At 43.8% G+C, this 25342-nt stretch overlaps 1 protein-coding gene across 1 annotated transcript in view; it reads left to right on the top strand.

Annotated features, from left to right (window-relative positions):
- Positions 1-22403, top strand: part of LOC134802201 (ferrochelatase, mitochondrial) — a 29463-nt gene extending 7060 nt beyond the window's left edge. Inside the window, exons 3-10 of the mRNA XM_063774794.1 lie at positions 956-1121; positions 1952-2069; positions 10531-10632; positions 17227-17392; positions 18380-18535; positions 19099-19215; positions 20510-20637; positions 22108-22403. Of these exons, the coding sequence (XP_063630864.1) occupies positions 956-1121; positions 1952-2069; positions 10531-10632; positions 17227-17392; positions 18380-18535; positions 19099-19215; positions 20510-20637; positions 22108-22204 (1050 nt within the window). The 3' untranslated portion in view covers positions 22205-22403. The remainder of the gene's footprint in view (positions 1-955; positions 1122-1951; positions 2070-10530; positions 10633-17226; positions 17393-18379; positions 18536-19098; positions 19216-20509; positions 20638-22107) is intronic.
- Positions 22404-25342: the final 2939 nt, after the last annotated feature.

Raw genomic sequence — 25342 nt, 5'->3', positions numbered from 1 at the left:
CTATCAGATTGAATTAAATAATATTTATCACTTAGCAGTTTCGAATGGTTACGATAAGTCTGTTGTGGATGGTATCATCAGGAAAAAGCGGAATAGTATGGTCAACACTATGTTGTATGCGGCACGATCCTCTGAACCGATTAAAAAATATAAAGCGAGCATAACTTATGTTGGCAAGTTGTCTGATGCAATTTACAAAATTTTGAAGTCTAACGACATTCCTGTGGCCTTTAAGACAAATAATACTTTGCACTCAAAGCTTTGCAATGGCAAAGATAAGATCGAGAATGGGAAAAAGTCTGGAGTTTATAAGCTTACCTGTGACGATTGCAATAAAGTGTATGTGGGGCAAACGGGCCGTAGTTTCACTACTAGGTATAAAGAGCATGTTGCGTCATATAGACATAACCATCCAGAGAAGTCCAATTTTGCAAAGCACTTATTAGATACAGGTCACACTTTATCTGAGAATCATTCTTTTGATATTTTACATGTTTGCGAAAAGGGATTGCGTTTGGGTGTTCTGGAACAACTGGAAATAATTAGGTACAACAATAGGGGCATGATTCTTAACGAACAATTGAATGTTGCGTCATCGCCGTTATTACGAATTTTTCCATCTCACTCACACTTGCACGGTAGGGGGAGTGGTCAAGGTATAAATATGGCCGACCATTCTAGACAGGTCATTCCGTTGCCGGGCGTCAGACCGTCAACGACTCCTGAGGATGCCTCGTAGAGAGGCGAAACACGTGTCGAGGTTTATTCTTTTGGTGGTGGTTTGTTATATTTATTTGCGTATTTATTTTTGCGGTGGGAGGGTGGGAATATTAATTGCATGTAAAAATACGCAAGTAAGTATAACGGGTTAGCACTGATTGACTAGCACGTTATCTTTTCGCGGATTAGCAAAATAATATTTTGGTTTTAACAACTATAATATTGCAATCTGCAGGTCGGTGGCTACCTCCTCCGCATCATGACGGACCGGGACATGATCCAGCTGCCGGTGCAGAGCAGGCTGGGCCCCTGGATAGCCAGGAGACGGACCGAGGAGGTTCAGAAGAAATACAGCGAGATCGGGGGCGGCTCACCGATACTCAAGTGGACTAACACACAAGGTTAGTAGTCATACTCTGTATAATTAATTATTAATTATATATATCTTTGGTATAATGGTACAATTACAAAATAAGTTATACTCTGTATCTTTAGGTATTTAAATAAAAGTAAACAAATAATTAGTACATTTTCGGGTAGTTATAACATTTATTGGTTAACCAACCAAATACAAAACCACCTGGATCTGTCACTGAACGACCTGACTTTAACCTACATTATTTGATCGTGTAATGTTTTCATCTACCCTCAACTGGCTTAAGGAGCCATTTGAGGGTAGATTTTGTTTACTTTTATTTAAATACCTAAAGATACAGACTATAGGTAAAACTTTATTCTCTATTATCAAATGTCTTTTTTAGGCCTCTTTCTAATGATGGTTAAAGGGGCACCTTTAACCTTATTTTTAACTTAATAACTGGACGTAATTTAGGGAAAAGGGTACCCTCAAAAAACTGTTATTTGTATAATTTTTACTTTTTGTCAGAAGAAATTGTTCTTTATTTTATTATAATAAAACATTTGGAGAATATCACTAAATTACATTCTAATAGTCCTATCACTTATATCAAGTGGCTAAAAATTGTATGGCTATGTAAATTGTATGGGTAAATGGTAGCTGAGCAGCCAAGCCTTCATTTAGTCTGTTGCTGACTGACCATAACAAATTATAACTTATAAGTATAACCAAGTGACGTTATCTATGAAATGGGACCTTCTTGTCGATGGCGCTTACCATAGATAATGCCCCATATTTTAAATTAGATAATTTTAGACAAGAATATAACAACGCCATGAACTCGATACTCACCTACCTAGCTATATTTTCCAGGTGAGCTGCTTACAAAGAAACTGGACCAGTTATCTCCAGAGACAGCGCCGCATAAGCACTACGTGGCGTTCAGATACGTGCCCCCATTCACCGCCGACACCTTTAGCCAGCTGGAAAAGTCAGTTCCACCATAGAGTAATATAACCTCGACCTCGTAAGAATATTTTAACGAACACTCTAAAGAAAAAGGGATTTGGTACAAGGCCATCGCAAGTGAGCCTCCGCGAATTCCTTGGTGCTTTAATGCTAACATGGGTCGAAAAACTGTTGTAACAGCGCATAGATTACGAACTGGCTCCAATTTCACCACGGTGACAGGTGCGACAATTGTAAAATATCACTGTTGCTGACGTCACAGGCATCCATGGGCTACGGTTACCGCTTACCATCGGGCGGGCCGTATTTCTGTTTGCCACCATCATTGTTTTATTTAAAAAAAACTTTATTATATCGGAAAATAACAGATATTTCTCTTACTAAGTTTATGACAATTGTCACAAGAAACACTACAATTGTCACGAAATTCCGACACATAACTCATTACCTGTCAAGAATTACCTACAATTCTTCTAAATCTTGACAATTGTCAGAAACTTCGCAAAAGAAATATCTGTTTTTTTCCGATATAATTAAGTTTTTTTAAATAATACAATGATGGTGGCAAACAGGAATACGGCCCGCCCGATGGTAAGTGGTAACCGTAGCCCATGGATGCCTGTGACGTCAGCAACAGTGATTTTACAATTGTCGTACCTGTCACCGTGGTGAAATTGGGGCCTGGTCACGTACTCGTCACTGGACTCTCCTAACTGCAATATCTGTGGATCAGTAGAAGATGTCTACCACATACTTGTAGAGTGTAGTAGAAATCGCGCCCTTAGGGAGGCGCTCATAACTTCGGCCAACCTAATGCCATATGACATCGGTGCCTTTATACACATTCTTAGTAACCCAATATCGGACACGGCACAAATGGTATATAGATTGGCTGAAGTTATGCTTAACAAATAGATTGTAATTATTTTTATTTTAAATATTCACTTATATGGATGTAATTGTGTTTCTGAAGCTATATTTAAGAAGCGGACGTGATAGGGCCGATATGTACAATTGTATAAAGGTCCTGTTAAATAATAAATAAATAAAAAAAACCATAAAGTAATATCCTCCTAAGGCCCAGCCATACAAATGAAAAATCCATAATTTGCCACAGAAATTTGAACCTTTAGTGCAGGGAATAGAGTTGATTTTGTTTTTTTTTTTTTGAAAATTGAACGAAACAACAAATGCGACTCTGTTCCAATTGAATATGATTTAAATTGCATCGAACTGAATAAGTACTATAGGTAGAAGCCTTGGGCCTTAGAAGTAAACAAAGAGTGGTAACTCCATACATCAGTTTTCTTACCAAAACGCGAGTTATTTCGTAGTCGACATCTAGCTCTATGGTTCCACAATAATAATTCACATTATATTCTTAAGTGCTCTCGAACGAAATAAAAATCAGGGGGTGGTTTGAGCCCCTTAGGAAATATATAAATAGATATGTATATGTATTTAATTGAAGCGGTGCCGCGGTGGTGGCCGAGTGGATCTAATGTCCGACTTTCAATCAAAAATCCGAAATTCAAATTAAATCCTGGCTCGTACCTGTAGTATACATCACAATACTACATGTAGGTAGATATAACTAACAAGTTATTGATATAAATATGTGGGTAGGCCGCTCGCGCTTGACCATGTTTTCAGTTTAGAATAAACCGCCATTGAAGTCACTTCGTGTTTCTTTCTATCGCCCTTTACGTACATATCATTTGGCGCAGTCGCGAATCTACTAAGTATTTGTGTAGTGGATAGTGCAAGTGAAAGGATATGTCTGTGGGAAAGTTAAAAGCATTTGATATTAATGACGGAAAGTGGTCGACATATTGTGAGATTGTGGAACAATACTTTTTAGCCAATGATGTAAATGACGCGAAGAAGGTCCCTATACTGATAGCGTGTGTAGGCACTGCCACATACGAGTTAATGGTAGACCTTTGCAGTCCAAAGAAACCAAAGGACTTTAAATACGACGACTTGATCGCGTTGGTCGCCTCGCACATTCAGCCGAAGCCATCTTATCTCGCCGAGCGGTACAAGTTTCGCATAACAAAACAAACCGAAGGTGAATCGGTTGCCCAGTTTGCCGCCTCGTTGAAGCACCTAGCAACAACGTGCGATTTCAAAACCACTTTAGATGACAACCTGAGGGACCAGTTCATATGTGGCCTAAAAGACGAAACAACTCGTCAACGTTTGTTTTGTGAAGAAAACGACTTAGACTTTAAAAAGGCCTACAAAATGGCGGTATCGTTGGAGGCCGCGGCCAAAAACGCCGCAAATGTTGTAGAACAAAAACCCTCTAGCTCCAAAGAGCACGATCTTCATGCGGTATACGCGGCGCCGGCGCGGGCGCCGGGACACGGGCGCGGCGCCGGCAGCGGCGCGCGCTTCGCTCGGCGCGGCGGGGGCGCGGCGGCCGCCACGGCGGGCCGGGGGCGCGGCGCGGGCGCCGGGACACGGGCGCGGCGCCGGCAGCGGCGCGCGCTTCGCTCGGCGCGGCGGGGGCGCGGCGGCCGCCACGGCGGGCCGGGGGCGCGGCGCGGGCGCCGGGACACGGGCGCGGCGCCGGCAGCGGCGCGCGCTTCGCTCGGCGCGGCGGGGGGCGCGGCGGCCGCCACGGCGGGCCGGGGGCGCGGCGCGGGCGCCGGGACACGGGCGCGGCGCCGGCAGCGGCGCGCGCTTCGCTCGGCGCGGCGGGGGGCGCGGCGGCCGCCACGGCGGGCCGGGGGCGCGGCGCGGGCGCCGGGACACGGGCGCGGCGCCGGCAGCGGCGCGCGCTTCGCTCGGCGCGGCGGGGGCGCGGCGGCCGCCACGGCGGGCCGGGGGCGCGGCGCGGGCGCCGGGACACGGGCGCGGCGCCGGCAGCGGCGCGCGCTTCGCTCGGCGCGGCGGGGGCGCGGCGGCCGCCACGGCGGGCCGGGGGCGCGGCGCGGGCGCCGGGACACGGGCGCGGCGCCGGCAGCGGCGCGCGCTTCGCTCGGCGCGGCGGGGGCGCGGCGGCCGCCACGGCGGGCCGGGGGCGCGGCGCGGGCGCCGGGACACGGGCGCGGCGCCGGCAGCGGCGCGCGCTTCGCTCGGCGCGGCGGGGGCGCGGCGGCCGCCACGGCGGGCCGGGGGCGCGGCGCGGGCGCCGGGACACGGGCGCGGCGCCGGCAGCGGCGCGCGCTTCGCTCGGCGCGGCGGGGGCGCGGCGGCCGCCACGGCGGGCCGGGGGCGCGGCGCGGGCGCCGGGACACGGGCGCGGCGCCGGCAGCGGCGCGCGCTTCGCTCGGCGCGGCGGGGGCGCGGCGGCCGCCACGGCGGGCCGGGGGCGCGGCGCGGGCGCCGGGACACGGGCGCGGCGCCGGCAGCGGCGCGCGCTTCGCTCGGCGCGGCGGGGGCGCGGCGGCCGCCACGGCGGGCCGGGGGCGCGGCGCGGGCGCCGGGACACGGGCGCGGCGCCGGCAGCGGCGCGCGCTTCGCTCGGCGCGGCGGGGGCGCGGCGGCCGCCACGGCGGGCCGGGGGCGCGGCGCGGGCGCCGGGACACGGGCGCGGCGCCGGCAGCGGCGCGCGCTTCGCTCGGCGCGGCGGGGGGCGCGGCGGCCGCCACGGCGGGCCGGGGGCGCGGCGCGGGCGCCGGGACACGGGCGCGGCGCCGGCAGCGGCGCGCGCTTCGCTCGGCGCGGCGGGGGCGCGGCGGCCGCCACGGCGGGCCGGGGGCGCGGCGCGGGCGCCGGGACACGGGCGCGGCGCCGGCAGCGGCGCGCGCTTCGCTCGGCGCGGCGGGGGCGCGGCGGCCGCCACGGCGGGCCGGGGGCGCGGCGCGGGCGCCGGGACACGGGCGCGGCGCCGGCAGCGGCGCGCGCTTCGCTCGGCGCGGCGGGGGCGCGGCGGCCGCCACGGCGGGCCGGGGGCGCGGCGCGGGCGCCGGGACACGGGCGCGGCGCCGGCAGCGGCGCGCGCTTCGCTCGGCGCGGCGGGGGCGCGGCGGCCGCCACGGCGGGCCGGGGGCGCGGCGCGGGCGCCGGGACACGGGCGCGGCGCCGGCAGCGGCGCGCGCTTCGCTCGGCGCGGCGGGGGCGCGGCGGCCGCCACGGCGGGCCGGGGGCGCGGCGCGGGCGCCGGGACACGGGCGCGGCGCCGGCAGCGGCGCGCGCTTCGCTCGGCGCGGCGGGGGCGCGGCGCGGCCGTCCCGGAGCTCGTGGGGCCCAGGACAACCACGGCAACAGTGTGTCTGCTGTGGCGACCAAGGTCACGACCAAGCCACATGCAAGTTCAAGGAGTACGTTTGCAAGATATGTTTAAAAAAGGGCCATATACAAAGAGTGTGTCCCAACATTCGTGATATGAATTATACTACGCACACCCACACGACAAATAATTGGGGACAAGATAGCGGCTCAGGCAGCAATCCAGATGAGGACTGGGAGCCAGGCCAGAGTGGCGACTTCGAGGGCCTGTACCATGTGGAACTGACGGGACGGGAGCCGGTAGTTGCCGAGATCATTGTCGACGGGAAGAAGCTGTGCATGCATGTTGACACGGGCTCACCAGTTGCTTGTATTAACGAAAATTTATACAAAAAGTTGTTCGGACACCACACATTACATAAAGACGATTCAACAAAGTTACGTGGATACAATCGTGTACTGATCCAGTCTCTTGGATTCATACGTGTAAACGTGGAGTATTTAAATATTAGACAAGAACTGAACCTTTATATTATAGTGAACGGTGGTGTACCGCTACTAGGTCGGGAGTGGATAAAACCATTAGGCATGAGCATCATCGTCACAGACTCAGTGTTAAAAATCGACAATAGTAATAACACGTGCAGTGAAGTGTTAGATACGTCAGCATTGATTCGCGAACATCCCCGCGTATTTAGCGAGTCCCTAGGAAGGCATGCGAGCGCGCGCACGACGCTGCGCGTGCGGCCGGACGCACAACCCGTGTTCCGACGCGCGCGCCCTCTACCGCTGGCGCTGCGCGCGCCCGTCGACGCCGAACTCGAGCGCATGGAGCGCGCAGGTATAATTACGCCGATTTCTTCCTCTGACTGGGCTTCATGTTCAGTTGTTGTTGTCAAAAACAATGGTAGCCTCAGAATTTGCGGGGATTATAAGTCCACCCTCAATCCCGTGTTAGAAGTAGACAGATATCCACTTCCGCGTGCCGAACAGCTGTTTAATAATCTTAATGGGGGAAAATTGTTTTCTAAATTAGATTTGAAGGAAGCATATATGCAAATTGAACTCAACGAAGAGTCTAAAAAGTACACAGTAGTCAACACACATCGCGGTTTATACATGTATAACAGACTAGTATATGGGGTCGCGTCGGCAGCGTCAATATTTCAGCGCGTCATAGAACAGGTAGTGGCCGGAATTCCCAATGTGACAGTTTATCAGGATGACGTTTTGATTACGGGAAATAGTGAAGCCGATCACATTAAAAATTTAAAGAGTGTCCTAAAGCGCTTCGAAGCCGCGGGGTTAACACTGCGCAAAGAGAAATGCACCTTGTTCGCCAAAGAAGTTAAATATTTGGGCTTCATTATTTCCGAAAATGGGGTAAGAACGGACAATGATAAAATTAAGCCCATATTGGAGGCTCCGGCACCCGAAAACACGTCTACACTGAAATCCTTTTTGGGCATGGTTAATTTTTATTCGAAATTCATTAGAGGATTTACAGACATTTTGACGCCATTATACCGGTTGTTAAAAAAGGGACAGACGTGGGAGTGGGGCCAACCGGAAAAAGAAGCCTTTAACAAAATCAAAGTCGCTTTAACGAATAGTCCAGTCTTAACTCATTACAGTGAGAGCCTGCCACTGATTCTATGTTGTGACGGGAGCCAGACGGGGGTTGGCGCCGTCATACTGCACCGAACGGCGGAGGGTGAACGGCCCATCGCATATGCATCGCGCGCGCTTAATGCGGCCGAGCGAAATTATAGCCAGATTCACCGCGAAGCACTTAGTATAGTCTTTGGCATAAAAACATTTCATACGTACTTATATGGTCGGCGATTCACCCTGCGCACAGATCATCGTCCGCTGGTAAGCATTTTCGGGTCCAAAGCAGACATTCCAGCCACCGCCGCTGGCCGGCTCATTAGGTGGGCGTTACTGTTGTCGGGCTACCAGTATGACATTGAGTACGTAAAATCAGCAGACAACCTAGCAGACGGATTGTCTCGCTTACCGTTACCCATAGTTGACCAAAGCGACGCCAGCGATGATTGCAGTTTTGTACAGTTTATAGAAAATAATTTCCCGATTCGCGCGCTCGACGTCAAAAGGGAAACTGCCTCCGATAAAACGCTTAATCTAGTGTCGCAATATGTCAAATCAGGTTGGCCGAAGACAGGAGTGGTAGCAGACCTGCTCCCTTATTATAGAAGACGAGATGAGCTCAACATAGAAGGTGGGTGTCTCATATGGGGCTCTCGCGTCGTGGTACCGGTGGCACTACAGGCGGCAGTGCTGGCCGAGGTGCACGGCGGACACCTGGGCATTGTCAAGTGTAAGAGCATCGCGCGGAGCTACGTCTGGTGGCCTCGGATAGATCTGGACATCGAGCAGCTATGCAACTCATGCCGTGTCTGTGCGGAGACAGCGGACGCACCCCCGCGAGTAGCCATAGTGCCTTGGACTACGTCAAAAAAAGCATTCGATAGAATACACATAGATTTTTTGTCATACAACGCGAAAACATATCTTATAGTCGTAGATAGTTATTCGAAATGGATAGAAGTGTTTCCTATGACTACCACAACGGCCGAAGCAACCACAGATAAGTTGAGGGAGTTATTTGCTAGATTTGGGATTCCATCCAAGTTAGTCTCAGATAATGGACCCCCATTTAGTAGTGAAAATTTCGCAAATTTCTTACTGACAAATGGGGTTACACACGTCACGTCAGCTCCTTACCACCCCGCGTCTAATGGGGAAGCGGAAATAGCTGTGCGCACAATAAAAAAATGTTTAAAGAAAGCAACGAAAGAAAACACAAACCCTAATCAATTTTTACAACGCTTTTTGTTAGATTATAGAAACACTAAGCACTGCACCACGGACGACTCACCAGCTGCTTTATTGCTAGGGCGTCAGTTAAAAACAAGACTTGACTTACTCAAAACCGGTTTGTTTGACACTGTAGAAAAAAATAAGCAAACACAAATAGCTCGTGGACCCCAGAACAGTAGGTCCTTTGAAGTCGGGGATTTAGTGTGGGCTAGAGACTTCCGTAAGGGTCATAAGTGGATTGAGGCTACGATTGTACAGACATTAGGTAACAACAACTTTAAAGCTCAGACAGAGGAAGGCGTGATGATATCTCGGCACACAAATCAATTGCGCACACGCCACGATTTTGGTGCGGCGCCGACGGACGATTCCAGTCGCCGGCGCGAGGCACGCCATGACGTGACCCCGGACGTTCGCGTGGCTCCCCTGGCTGCGGCTGGTTGTGGGGTCCCGAGGGATGCACCACCGCCACCTGCCGCTAGCCCCAGACCGTCGCGCGCTCGCATGCCTGTTAGGCGTTACGGTTTTGAAGAAGTGTATCCGTAAACACGCGAATAAAAATTGTTTTCACTAATCTTTTCCAATTGAAAAGCAGGTACTCAAATTACATTAAAGATATTAGTTACTAATAATTAGTACCATATAAATATTGTGTTCCATAAGAGCTTAAACTATGATATTTTTCTATTGTTAATAATTAGCACTAGTTAAAGTCATCATTTTTTTTTCTTTCTTTATTGTACCTACATAGATTAAGAGGAGAGTAAATAGGTATATACAGTACAACTGGTCACTTCAGTTACTTACCCCTAGCGATCTTTAGATTTAACCGGTAAACTATTTTGCGTTTGTTATAACTTTAGTCAATAGGTAAGAATTAACGCCTAATTATGTAAACACCACGTTCCTTCTTACTTATAGTGTCCGACATGAGTCATATAACAGCTGTTGCTCGCCTGACCTAATTATGCTTATATGCAATACTTATAGGTACATATAGGTACGGACAATATCGAACCTATCGGTAAGGGGGGAAGTAGTGTAGTATACATCACAATACTACATGTAGGTAGATATAACTAACAAGTTATTGATATAAATATGTGGGTAGGCCGCTCGCGCTTGACCATGTTTTCAGTTTAGAATAAACCGCCATTGAAGTCACTTCGTGTTTCTTTCTATCGCCCTTTACGTACATATCAGTACCAATGAGTTTTTCGAAAGCTATGTACGGAATATCATTTGAGATTTACCACTAGCTTTTCGGTGAAGGAAAACATCATGAGGAAACCTGCATACACCCGCGAAGAAATTCAAAGGTGTATGTGAAGTCCCCAACCCGCATTGGGCCAGCGTGGGGACTATAGCCTAAACCCTCTCGTGCTTGAGAGGAGGCCTGTGCCCAGCAGTGGGACGTATATACTCGTAGGCTAAATTATTATATTATGTATTTATTCCAGGGATGGAGTAGAACGCGCCGTAATATTCTCGCAGTACCCTCAATACAGCTGTGCCACCACAGGATCCAGTTTAAACGCCATAGCAGACTTCTACAGAGATAGGTAACGTAATAAATACACTATAATTAAAAAAAACGAATTGACAGTGTTTCTGACTGATTGTGTTCTGTGTGTGACAGTGTGTGACTTATATAAATAAGTTTATACAAAAAAATCATTTTTGGTGACTGTACTTTTCTTTCCACATGCAACTAATACACATCGAGATAATGAGTTCTTATGGCCACCTCCTGTCTATCATCAGATCAGCTCGATGGTACCATAATATCGCATTGTCACCCAACTTACATAAGTATGCAAATTTTCAGCTTCATTGGAAGTCGGGAAGTGGGTCAAATTTAACTTGTAAGATTTGACCCATACAAACATACATTGATATAGCAAGTTAAATAATAGGGTCATTCCATGTGATTTCAACAAATTTGAATTAAAAAGTGTGCCGCATGATTTTTGATTTGAATAAAAAAAATTGAGGATATATTTCATGGTGGCAGAAGTGCTGAACCATCACCAGTTTTTTTTTTATCTTTTATTTTCCAAGTTATGCCCCTTCGAAGTTAACAGTGGGGTTAAATTCCTGCTTGTACAAAATCAGACCTAACTTTTTTTCTATAAAAGGTAACGAAATAATTATTACTTTTTTTGATTAGGTAAGAAATGTGGATATTATACTGTATGACAAAATGTATCTGAATTAACTACAAAAAAAATGGTGACCACCCGAAGTGTACACCTAATTGGTCAATTATTGCAATTTTAAATTGGTTCCTGTGCCAACCCTGGTGCATATCAAATATTACTTTTTTCTGGAATATAAAGTACTTGCCGTGTTCATCTTGTAAAATAAATATAATTGTGTTAGATCAATTACTTCTAATAGAAAAATATAAGTGAAAAATTGAGAAATTCGAAAAATGCTCGTATTTGACTCTAAAAAAATCCATGTGGAAGAGAAAATAAAAATTTGATTGTAGTCCGAAAATATAGCTGATAATTTCGTTAATTAGATTTAGAAAAGAAAGTTTTGTTATTTTGCCTATTTTTTGAAATATGATTTTTTTAACATGCTACTTTTTACAACTATCGATACAAAATGTTTTATGTTATAAATTAATAAAAATGGGACGGTAATTGGTCATACGGATATTATTTACGTTTTTTATGTTCAAATAATTTTTTTGACATGACAATAATTTCATTTGTAAATTTAATGAGGGTAGAAATTCGACAATGCACTGTTACCTGACAAGGATTGTGAATCACTTGCGAATGTTTCTTAAGGCGTGCTTTTCCCGTACGAGCTAAGCGAACCAGTTTTTTGAATCCATCGGAAATATAAGAAACAATGTTTTAAAATTGTGAAAAAAATATATCTTATACTTAAGGATCTGGCAGATATGTTTTGGATCTCAAAAACATGATTAGATAAACTTTGCTCGATAGAAAAAAATTCCAAAGTTACGCCTTTTTTTAACAATAAATCAATCTCAGAGCTACAATACAAACTTTTTTGACTTGTTTTTTACATAAATGTATAGGTAATAAGATAATCTAGATGATTTGGATCACTTTGTCTCGGTAACATCATTAAAATAATTTCTATGTTTCAATACCTACTAAATCCGCAACCGCCATCACTCGCGAACGCACTTACGCCCTCTTCAGTCGCGCGGCAGCGCTTGTAGAGGACGGACCTGCGTCAGTGTGTTCCGCGCGGTCACGTGATTTTAACATTTACAAACAATGGGAAACAAAGCATATGAAACGTAAGAAAAAGTCACTAAGTGCTATAAAAACACACTTTCTGATAACAGAAGCATCTAATACTTTACGAGGTGCTTGAAAGCGCCTAGCTTTCCTACATCAACAGTTAAAATATTTCAGTATTTTCACTAGGTCAGCAACCAATTTCAATGTAGGTAAATAATATTATATTCCTAGATAATATAATTGTGAGTATGTAAGTATGATATATTTACAGTATTTCACCTTTACTGATATACCTACGTCCGATCTGCAAAATGATTACATTCCTTCGTGCTCTTTGACTCCTTTGAAAATCAGAAATTATTTATTTGGATTGATACAGTATGGGGATGTTACAATATATGTATAGTGTTACGCTTTTAGTATGAGGATGCCGAATTGAGAGTTCAAGGTACAGGCAGTTCATCTTGCGCTTGGTTGTATTAGTCTTGTTCGAGAAACTGAACACGGTGAAAAATAGAGATAATACTTCTAAAAATACGTGTGATACCTCATTAGATTCGTCATAATGCCTAGAAAAATGCATTCGAAGCGTGTAGTAGCACACACAAAATATCAAAAGTTATAAGCAAAAAAAGGGGGAAAAAGTAGAGATCTTTAATTTCCCCAATATCTCAAAAAGTATTCATATTACGGTGCGAGATGGGTGGGGGGTGCTCGACCAAATGTCATAGAGGGCCCCAAGACAAAACAAACTGCATTTAAAATTTTTCAAAATGGCCGACTTTTTTTTTAATTTTTTTCAATTTGTTCCGAGCCCGCTGAGATTTGACATGCGGCGAGCTTGGGGGCCCAAGATTACCATGTGAAAAAAATTTTTTGGAAAAATCCAAAATGGCGGCGGACACGGGCCAAATTCAAATTTCCAAGTAGGTTAGGCGAGCCCGAAGGGCGAGCTTCAGGCTGGGAGGCCGAAGGCCGACCCCGCGGAGGGCCGTCAGGCCCGGAGCTTTATCTCGAATGTCCAAGCATGCTCCACCCCCAGTAATTTTGGGCGAGGCCGAAGGCCGAGCTGCGGGAATGACGAACAAAGCAAAATCCTATACAAAAAGTGTGTTAAGCGAGCCCGAAGGGCGAGCTTCAGGCAGGGAGGCCAAAGGCCGACCCCAGTGGATGGCCGAAGGCCCGGAGCCTCCACCCCGACTCCGAAAACGCGAGGCCGAAAGCCGAGCTGCGTGAATGCAGTTCCTCCAAACGTCCTACAAAGTCAACTTTCTTGATAAGCGGAGCCGGCGGGCCGAAGGCCCGACAGCGAAGCGTCAAGGCTCGCGAAGGCCGAAGGCCGAGCTCCGCGTTGGGCCGAAGGCCCGAAGCGTCACACGTGAGGAGGAAGTTGGAGCTGAAACACGACCCAATAGGAAAAGTTACGATTTCCCAAGCACGCGAGGCCGAAGGCCGAGCTGCGGGAATGAAGTTCTCGCATGCGGATCTTTTCTTTCTATCAAAAGTACAACTTTATTTATTTCTCCCTTTGGAAAACAAACTACTACACAACAATAACAACAGCAGGAATGGACTGCTACCAACAATGTGGGTTAGGTTAGGTTAGAACTGCGACCCTCACAGGAACAGACTGCTACCAGAAATGTGGGTTAGGTTAGGTTAGAAATGCGACCCTCACAGAAACGGACTGCTACCAGAAAAGTGGGTTAGGTTAGGTTAGGTTAGAACCGCGACCCTCACAGAAACGGACTGCTACCAGAAAAGTGGGTTAGGTTAGGTTAGAACTGCGACCCTCACATAACCAAGCAAGCGCAGCGTAGGACGTCCACCCACAAGATGGACAGACGACCTTGTTAAGGCCGTCGGAAGACGCTGGATGCGGGTCGCTTCCGACCGGAATGGAGGTCCAAGGGGAAGGCCTATGTTCAGTAGTGGACGTCTTATGGCTGAGATGATGATGATGAGTCAGTTACAACTTAATTAAAAAATATATATATAATGTACTTAATAAAATGTAGGTACCATCGGTGCGCGAGTTTGACTCGCACTTAATTGAATTATTTTCTTGAAAACATTGTTTCGTTAAAATTGTGTGATCATTAAAGTAGGTATAAAGTCGATAGGTATTGTAAACAATAATTTATTAAGTTAGGCAACAAAAGTATTGGAAATTGTGATAATGAGACCCACCAAAAACATTTTCATGTAAAATGTTGCCAAGACGAAACCATAAGGCTTGCACTGACAAAAAGTTATCAGAAATATACTTTGAAACTGTTTTTTTTTAAGTACTACTGATCAGTAACACTAACAACGTTTTAATTTTACGGCAGCGTTATTGAGTTAAAGGAATCTGTAAAGTAAAATTATTGTAGGTTAATATTCTTTATAAATAGAAACCCTTAATTGACCGTCTCCTTTAAAATTGTTACTTTCCTTTAGGTACTTTAACTGGGAACTAGGAACACGCTGCCATGAAATTAAAACGTTCTTTACTGATCAATAATAAGTACATATGTCTATATACAAATAATAATTCTACATGAAATGATCAGAAATACGTAATGCAAAAAATACATACGTACATATACAATAAAAACTCTAAAACGTGACCATTTTCCGGTCTAGTTAAAATACTGCCATCATAAGATCATTATACTGTGACCCGTCTGCTATGTTTACCGTGCGCGGCGCGCGCTCACGATCTCGGCGAACGGGTCGCGGGACGCGCGGGCGGGGCTTCACGGTTTGCCGCGCACCTCACCCCCTCAGATTCGTTGATGAGTCGAATCATATCGCCTTAATTTAGCCGTGTAGTGAATAACCGACGCCTCCTGACTTGTTAACAACCTTTATTTGCATGTTACATGGCTAAATTACGAACATAAGTAAACGGCCCAATAATCCTTATCGAAGTTCTATAGGAAATCGTATTTATCTAGGAGATAATGAAGTGGTGCAAACTCTTTGTAGTAAGTGCTTGTGTTATTAATAGTTGACTGTTCGTTATATATCACTGACAAGAAGAAGTATTTATTTAACAATTCAATTACTTCGACAATTTCACTGGACAAATGATCAAGCAACGGTGCATCCATTCGTTATTTACATTAAAAAGGATAACGTTATCCAGTGTAGAACATTTTGTATTATCAGCGATTGTTTAACTCACAACACCGTATCATTTTTCGCTTTCCAAAAGGTTTTGCTTGAATGCCTAAAACAATAATATGACAAATTGGAAATGATACATTATTTTAGTGATGGTGCAGCTGCACAATATAAGAACAAGAAGACTTTTGTAAACTTGTGTCATCTTTACGATGACTTCGGACTAAAAGCAGGGTGGAACTTTTTTGCCACCTCTCACGGCAAATCCCCCTGTGATGGTGCTGGCGGCACGATTAAGCGGTTGATTAGAAAAGCTAGTCTGCAACGCATCACAGGTAGTTATAACATTTTATCACCTGAAGCTACGAGTTTTGTGTGAATAAAATTCATGGGATCAAGTTCTTTTTCGTCTCAAAACCAGATGTCGAAGAAGCTGAGGTATATCTATCAGAGCGATTTAAAAATATAAGGACCATAAAAAATACACGTTCTTATCATAGCTTCGTTCCCATTTATTAAAATGAATTAAAAGTGCGACGTTATTCAACTTGAGAAAATTTTGAAGTAGCAAAGGTTTGCAAATGATGTTTTTTTTTGTATAAATATATAAAGTAAATTTCAATCGTCTGGATTTAATTGATATTTTTCCAATATTTATAAGTTTAAGGTCATATGTACTTTAATCAGCATAAATACAACAGCAGAGCGAAATAGTATGAGATGTGCAGTTTTAAAAAAATCACATTTCAAAAAATAGGCAAAATAACAAAATTGTTTTTCCTAAATCTAATTAACGAAGATATCAGCTATATTTGCTGACTAAAATCAATTTTTTATTTTATGTTCCACATGGATTTTTTTAGAGTCAAACATGAGCAATTTTCGAATTTCTCAATTTTCACTTATATTTTTCTTTTAGAATTTATTGCTCTTACACAATTATATTTATTTTACAAGATGAACACGGCAAGTACTTTATATTCCAGAAAAAAGTAATATTTGATATGCACCAGGGTTGGCACAGGAACCAATTTAAAATTGCAATAATTGACCAATTAGGTGTACACTTCGGGTGGTCACCATTTTTTTAGTAGTTAATTCAGATACATTTTGTCATACAGTATAATATCCACATTTCTTACCTAATCAAAAAAAGTAATAGTTATTTCGTTACCTTTTATAGAAAAAAAGTTAGGTCTGATTTTGTACAAGCAGGAATTTAACCCCACTGTTAACTTCGAATGGGCATAACTTGGAAAATAAAAGATAAAAAAAAAAACTGGTGATGGTTCAGCACTTCTGCCACCATGAAGTATATCCTCAATTTTTTTTATTCAAATCAAAAATCATAGGGCACACTCGATTTGTTGAAATCACCTGGAATGACCCAATAGCTTACATTTTCAGCTTCATTAAAATCTTGTAAAAAGTGACTTTTTCTTCAGTATAATGACATTTATTTCAGTCTAAATTTATTAGTTTGACTATGATTACTTAAATCACACAAATTTTAATAAAATAATTTATACTCTGTGTCTTTAGGTATTTAAATAAAAGTAAACAAAATCTACCCTCAAATGACTCCTTAAGCCAGTTGAGGGTAGATGAAAACATTACATGACCAAATAATGTAGGTTAAAGTCAGGTCGTTCAGTGACAGACCCAGGCGGTTTTGTATTTGGTTGGTTAACCAATAGATGTTATAACTATCCGAAAATGTACAAATTGATTGTTTACTTTTATTTAAACACCTAAAGAAACAGACTATAATTTCTTGTGTAAAAACAAGTCTGGAAAAGTTTGTTTTAATTTCAGATCGGTCCCTAAAAACATTGAATTTAGTATGATCGAGCGCTGGGCGACTCACCCGCTGCTCGCCGAAGTGTTCGCGGAGAGAATCAGAGAGAAACTGGTCAAGTTCAACGAGACGGTACGGGACGATGTGCTCATACTGTTCACTGCACACAGCCTGCCTCTGAAGGTAATACAGCCGTGTTTTAACCCCGAAATCGCGAAAACACCGGACAAGTGCGAGTCGGACTCGCCCACCGAGGGTTCCGTAGTTTTTAGTATTTGTTGTTATAGCGGCAACAGAAATACATCATCTGTGAAAATTTCAACTGTCTAGCTATCACGGTTCGTGAGATACAGCCTGGTGACAGACGGACGGACGGACGGACGGACGGACAGACTGACGGACGGACGGACAGCGGAGTCTTAGTAATAGGGTCCCGTTTTACGTACGACGTACGTCGACGTAGGAGGAAACGGGGTCATTCGAAACATGATTTTTGGATGATTTTAGGGGGGAGGGGGGTCTTAAATCGTCAAAAATAGATAACGTAATTTATGGACAGCCCCCATGCATGAAATAAAGCACCAGAAGATTAATAGAAAAATGTATCGTAACGTATACGTAGACTACTAGTCAAATCTTTTTCTTTTTACGATCTGTCAAAACGATTTTGATACTATGGAATATATATGAAACACTAGCATGTGATGTATATAGTTTTATACGGGTTTTAAAATATAAATTGTGTCTAAAAATAACTGCTGTCTATGTTTCTCTATTAATCTTCTGGTGCTTTATTTCATGCGTGGTCACAGAATAAATAACAGTACTAGGTACAGAAGACTCACTCTCTAACAAAACGCGTCTGTTACGATCAGGACAGATATGGCCGCTAGGTGGCGACAGCGCCACGCTCGGCTTATGCCTTTCCCCAAAATTGGTGTGGAACGGATGTACTTTTAGCTACCTGTAGCAAAGCGACGAAATCGCGGAGTAAGCCACGCCTGGCGTGGTGTAAAATAATTTATTTTAAATACAGTCAAATACCCTACAGTGTCTTTTTGATTTAAGTGCATGCACTACACAAGTCTGTAGTCCTCCATCCGTCCTTATTGCACATGCAGTATATGGACCCTTCTCTGTGGAAAGCCACATTTAATTTTTTAATAACAGGCGGTATCCCGCGGCGACACGTACCCCCACGAAGTGGCCGCGACGGTGGCGCTCACCATGTCCAAGCTGCGAGTCCCCAACCCGCACCGGCTCGTCTGGCAGTCCAAGGTGGGCCCGCTGCCGTGGCTCGAGCCCTACACTGATGACGCCATCAAGGTATATCACTATAGTTCGTTTTTTTTAGCATTAGAAATAAGGTAAACAATCTTGATGTGTCTTTTAATTGAAAAACACATTTTAAAAATGAGTTACGGCAAATATGTAACAACTATGAATCTAATACGATCATTTATATTCTTCTGCTTTCATAAGTAATAGTTACTGATTTAAAAAAAGCGTTTTTCAATTAAAAGACATGTCAAGATCGCTTACCTTCTTTCAAGTTCTTTCTAATGCTAAAAAAAACGAACTATACACCTTATAAAACAAAGTCCCACGCCGCGATCGCGAGCCCTTTTCCTTATAGGAGAAAATTAGTGTCCTAAAATTTCTATACATTTTTCTAACTTTCCTTTTTGTTACCGCCATACAAAGTATATGGGGAAATGGTAACACAATAGGGAAAAAAACTCTGGGACATTTTTTTATCCCATGAGGATCGAAAGAGCTCGTGATTCTGAGTAGAAATAACACAAAAGTGGCAAAAAAATCACAATATATAAAAATGGCAAAAGTAAAAGAAACGCTCAAATAACTATAGATTGAATTTTTAATTTCAGGCATACTCTAAGCAGGGCAAGAAGCATCTCATCTTAGTACCCATAGCGTTTGTGAACGAACATATAGAAACTTTGCACGAGTTGGACATTGAGTACTGCGACGAGTTAGCCAAAGAGGTGAGTGCTAAATACCTATATTATCCTAATTTTTCCTCAATTGCTCAAAGGTTAACTGCTAGAGATCCCTTAAAGGGATAAGTTCGCCTTTGTACTAATGACGAATGTTACTTTTCCTGTTTTGTTTTAATATACTACTAATTTTTTTTTATCGTAAATGTACTTCTATGGATCGATGTTGGCTGGAATAAATGATTCTATTTATTATTAAAAATTTTCTATGGTGCTTTTTTAGGGTTCCGTACCCAAAGAGTAAAAACGGGACCCTATTACTAAGACTCCTTTGTCCGTCTGTCTGTCACCAGGCTGTATCTCATGAACCGTGATAGCTAGACAGTTGAAATTTTCACAGATGATGTATTTCTGTTGCCGCTATAACAACAAATACTAAAAAGTTCGGAACCCTCGGTGGGCGAGACCGACTCGCACTTGGCCGGTTTTTTTTTTAAACTTTATTGCACACGAAGAAAAATAATAATCCCTTGCTTGCTTTTAGATTAATTTGGCTTAAAGGGCCTCTGCGCTGTTAGCTTCCACCCCACGCACCCCTCCCAAAGGTCCGGGACCCCATGGACCCTCCCGAGCTTTAGAGTAATATAAGTCAGAATATAAGTAAAGAAAGAATGTTAACTCGATACAACAGTTTTCTTGCCAAAGCGCGAGTTATTTCGCAGTAACCGACTTCAGACGGGGGACGTTTGTGATTACACATTAATTGCCACTAAGTGCTACGGGTTACGCTCGTAGCGCGTAGCCACGTCTTTGTCGTATGGACAGTGGGAGACACTCCTCACTTCGGTCGAACTCGGCTCCGTTCGGCTCAGCATTGCTCCGAGCAATTATTAGGGTTGGCACCACTTGACCTCCTTTTGCGTGCACGACCACAGATAAGATAATCACTTGAATTTTGACAACCCTAGATAGCCGAAAGAGATCATCATCTCAGCCAAAAGACGTCCACTGCTGAACATAGCCGAAAGAGATAGTGCCATATATTAGAAAGGGATAGCTTGATTCGATCCTGAACCGCTGTCAAACTTCGGGTTTGTAGGAAGTGTCCTTTTTGTACGGTAGTACTATTAATTATTCTGTGGTATGGAGCGCGTAGTCGCTACGAACAGTGTACCCGACAGTCGGGTTCTTGGCTCTGAATGTGTCAATCAATTTTGGAGCAATCTACATTTTTTTGCCCTTCCAAGCCTGGTACTCTTTTAGCTTGTCTTTTTGTCCAAGCTGAATCGGAGACCTTCACTAAAGCTCGGTCAATTATTATGATATTGTTTTTTGTTGACAGGCCGGCGTGATACAGATAGAGCGAGCGAGCGCACCCAACGACCACCCGACTTTTATATCGGCTCTAGCTGACGTGGTGTCCTCGCACATGAAATCTGGCCCTAGGGTCTCTAAACAGTTCCTAAACAGGTATTAATATACAAGATACAAGTAGAGCACCCGACTTTCATATCGGCTCTAGCGGACGTGGTGTCGTCACACATGAAATCTGGCCCTAGGGTCTCTAAACAGTTCCTAAACAGGTATTAATATACAAGATACAAGTAGAGCACCCGACTTTCATATCGGCTCTAGCGGACGTGGTGTCGTCACACATGAAATCTGGCCCTAGGGTCTCTAAACAGTTCCTAAACAGGTATTAATGTAGTCAAACAAGATACAAGTAGAGCACCCGACTTTCATATCGGCTCTAGCTGACGTGGTGTCGTCACACATGAAATCTGGCCCTAGGGTCTCTAAACAGTTCCTAAACAGGTATTAATGTAGTCAAACAAGATACAAGTAGAGCACCCGACTTTCATATCGGCTCTAGCTGACGTGGTGTCGTCACACATGAAATCTGGCCCTAGGGTCTCTAAACAGTTCCTAAACAGGTATTAATGTAGTCAAACAAGATACAAGTAGAGCACCCGACTTTCATATCGGCTCTAGCTGACGTGGTGTCGTCACACATGAAATCTGGCCCTAGGGTCTCTAAACAGTTCCTAAACAGGTATTAATATACAAGATACAAGTAGAGCACCCGACTTTCATATCGGCTCTAGCGGACGTGGTGTCGTCACACATGAAATCTGGCCCTAGGGTCTCTAAACAGTTCCTAAACAGGTATTAATATACAAGATACAAGTAGAGCACCCGACTTTCATATCGGCTCTAGCGGACGTGGTGTCGTCACACATGAAATCTGGCCCTAGGGTCTCTAAACAGTTCCTAAACAGGTATTAATGTAGTCAAACAAGATACAAGTAGAGCACCCGACTTTCATATCGGCTCTAGCTGACGTGGTGTCGTCACACATGAAATCTGGCCCTAGGGTCTCTAAACAGTTCCTAAACAGGTATTAATGTAGTCAAACAAGATACAAGTAGAGCACCCGACTTTCATATCGGCTCTAGCTGACGTGGTGTCGTCACACATGAAATCTGGCCCTAGGGTCTCTAAACAGTTCCTAAACAGGTATTAATGTAGTCAAACAAGATACAAGTAGAGCACCCGACTTTCATATCGGCTCTAGCTGACGTGTTGTCGTCACACATGAAATCTGGCCCTAGGGTCTCTAAACAATTCCTAAACAGGTGTTAATGTACTCATACAAGAGACAAGTAGAGTACCACACTTTCACTATGGGACCAACCCCGAAATCGCGAAAAAAAATTTACCCTCCCATAGAAAATGGACCAACCAAAATGTATGAAACTGCAAAATATTTTTTCGTGAATTCGGGGTTGGTCCCATAGTAAAAGTTGCTCAGTATAATCCCAAAACCTCCCTGGCACCGGGAATGCACTTTTTTTAGCCACCCTGTATATGAAACTAAGTTTTAAAATTGTTAATTTTTCAAATTATATTTGTTAACTGTAAAATATGTTTCTATTTCAGGTGTCCCCATTGTGTGAGCAAGAGATGCGAGATGTCCAAGAAATTCTTCGCACAATTAGTCGGGTCCGACATAGACAAGCCTTTCTTGACTGCCTAAATAAATAAATAATAGTACATTATTGTCGAGGCTCGGAAGTAGCTACTTGCAGGCTGAGGATTCGTTTTAAACGGACGACCTTGGGAGTCCGTTTAATTGAATCCGAAGCCAGCAAGTAGCCTTCCAGCCGAGTCATATATAGTGCTTTTCTCAAAAATGGTGCAAGAAATATAAATATCATAGAATATTTTACAAAAGCAACTTTCTTACGTATATATTTTCACAGAAAAAAGTAGAAACAATTGAAAAATTAGCTTTGCCACCTTTTTATTTTTTTAATAATAAAATAGAAGTGTATTTTTCTGCCGAAAATACGCCAACCTATTTGAGACAGCTAAATAGTCGCGGTACTACACATCTGTTTGGCTGTTTAATGGGCCTGTGCCTTCATTTGATATGGCCATTTCAACTTTTAAAAAGTTTGGAACTCGACAAATAATGGAATTTGTATGCAACATTGCAGTCCCAAAATCGAGACTGCAATGTTTTTAACTTTTTAATTTTTGACTGACCATAAACTACGCGCTTCGCAACCTATTTTTTAAACGGCAAAGTCGACTTTGCCGTCCATTTTTGAGAAAAATATTTTTAAGTTACCACACATGAAGAATCTATGTATATCATATTACTTTGCTGTATCGACAATAGGGTATTTGACTGTGTTTAAAATAAATTATTTTGCAACATGCATGAGCATCAGAAATTAATAGAGAAACGTAGACAGCAGTTATTTTTAGACACAATTTCTATTTTAAAACCCGTATAAAACTATAAAGAGTAGGTAATTTGACCGTGACGTCACATGCTAGTGTTTCATATAAATTCCATAGCAAAATCGTTTTACAGTTCGAAAAAAGAAACTGATTTGACTAGTAGTTAAATACCCTATTCGACATATCTGCAGGTTGACAAGAACATGATGGTTCTACCTCATTCTAACATAATGACATATTTGACAAGAAATTATTGTTACATTTTTTTTCTGTATTATGTAGGTCCATGAGCACCAACTTTCGCGGCTCAATCGAGAGGAAATGACTGAAAATATTATTTACAGTACATATGGTCCTATTTTCCCGCACTATAGTGCGTAAAATAGCATTACACATTTTCGTGCTATGTCATTACACATTGCAAGTTATCGTCCGGGAAGAAATGACTGATGAATAGGGAATATTAGGCAAAGCTCTGCGTAAATGGCACCTTTGTGGCACATACAGTAAACAAACCACATTGACACATGTGTCACGTCAATCACATGGCCTACCGCGAAACAAGAAAATCGAAATTTCGTTATCTAACCTCTTTATCACTCTTGCATATTCGAGTGATAAAGAGGCAGATAACTAAATTTCGATTTTCTCGTTTACCGGTAGGCCCTTGTTAACAAACCGCCTTGATGCATCAATATCATATTTTATTGTCTGTGAAAACTTGTCAAAAAACAGTTTAAGGCATAGTGTGTATAAGTTAGTCTATGAATTTACTGAGTCGGTAGTGCTGCACTCTGGCGGCAGAACATTGCAGTAATATCCCCTATTTGTGGCTCCATTGTACTGATGAATTCATACAGACAATCAAAGCATTGTCATAGAGAAATGGTTGTTTAAGGCATTTATTAATGTTTTTATTTAAGTATATTTACTGAGTGTAGATAATGGTGTTGTTTGGTTTTATAGTTTATGGTGGAATAAATTATTAGGTATTTTAAATTGCGTTTTTTTTTTCTTGATCCTGAGTTGGAGTAAGTTATAATAGAGTTAGACCAAGAAAAGTCTGCAGCGATTTTGATACCATCGCAATGCGAGTGTTGTTTTAAACCAGGGGATGTTGCGGATGCAGATTTTTTGACATCCGCGGTTGTCAAGATTTGGTACTTAAAAAACGTCAAATATTACATGTTTAGCATTTTTTATTTAAAAAGAAACGAAACGTTTAGTAGTTGAGCAAGAATATAGGTGCGTTTTATTTAATAAACAGTAACTTGGCCGACTTTTGGGGATCTAGACGATTTCGTTATATATAATGACGAAATTACCTAGCACTTACGCCGCCGGCGCCGCTGCTAATACGTTCCTGTTACCGACTTGGTCGACATCCGCATCATGCGGATGCGGATGTTGAAAATAATGCGGATGTTTCGCGGATGCGGATGCGAATATCCACAATATCCCTGTTTTAAACGTCAAACTTCTATGAAATTATGACGTATAAATAATACTTGCACTGCGTGGGCTATCAAAATCGTTGCAGACTTTTCTTGGTCTAAATTTATAAAACTAGTTACTTATGTAAAGATTGTTTACCAATTTTGTAATGAGACAGAATAAATAATAGTACTACCGTACAGAAATGACACTTCCTACAAAACTGAAGTTTGACAGCGATTCTGGGACGAATCATGCTGTCCCTTTCTTATGTATGGCACTATTAATTTTGTATTATATGTACTGTTAAAGTGGTAACACACTATCGCACCGCACCAAGGTCATTGTGCGACGCACCCATAAGTAAGAGCGAGAAAGCGATATCTCTTTCTCGCTCTTACTTATCGGTGCGTCGCACAATGACCTTGGTGCGGTGCGATGGTGTGTAAGCTGCTTTACATTTAGTTTCTCGTTAAAAAACCGACTTTTTGTTTGTGGTGTCCGACTTACTCAACTCAATATTTGACATTGCTATAATATAATATTTCCACAGGCGCTATGATGCCTACGCCATTGGGCGACATCACAGAAGAAATGAGTCGCTTAACTTCAAACTCGGATAAATCCATCTGTTAGATCATGCGATTTTGGTATTAAGAAAAGGTAATAGGGTAGACATTTGCTGAGAGAGTCGAATGGATTTACCCGAGTTTGAAGTTAAGCGACAAAGGACACTTCCTACAAACCCGAAGTTTGACAGCAATTCAGGGTCGAATCATTATATCCCTTTCTAATATATAGCAATATCCCTTTCGGCTATTTAGGGTTGTCAAAATTCAAGTGATTATCTTATCTGTGGTCGTGCACGCACAAGGAAGTCAAGTGGTACCAACCCTAATAATTGCTCGGAGCAATGCTGAGCCGAGCGGAGCCGAGTTTGGCCGAAGTCAGGAGTTTCGCACCCCTGGTACTACCGTACAGAAATGACACT

This window comes from Cydia splendana, chromosome 24 (genome assembly GCF_910591565.1).
Source record: "Cydia splendana chromosome 24, ilCydSple1.2, whole genome shotgun sequence".
In the NCBI taxonomy this organism is placed as follows: Eukaryota; Metazoa; Arthropoda; class Insecta; order Lepidoptera; family Tortricidae; genus Cydia; species Cydia splendana.
This window is presented reverse-complemented; position numbering and strand designations above follow the sequence as displayed.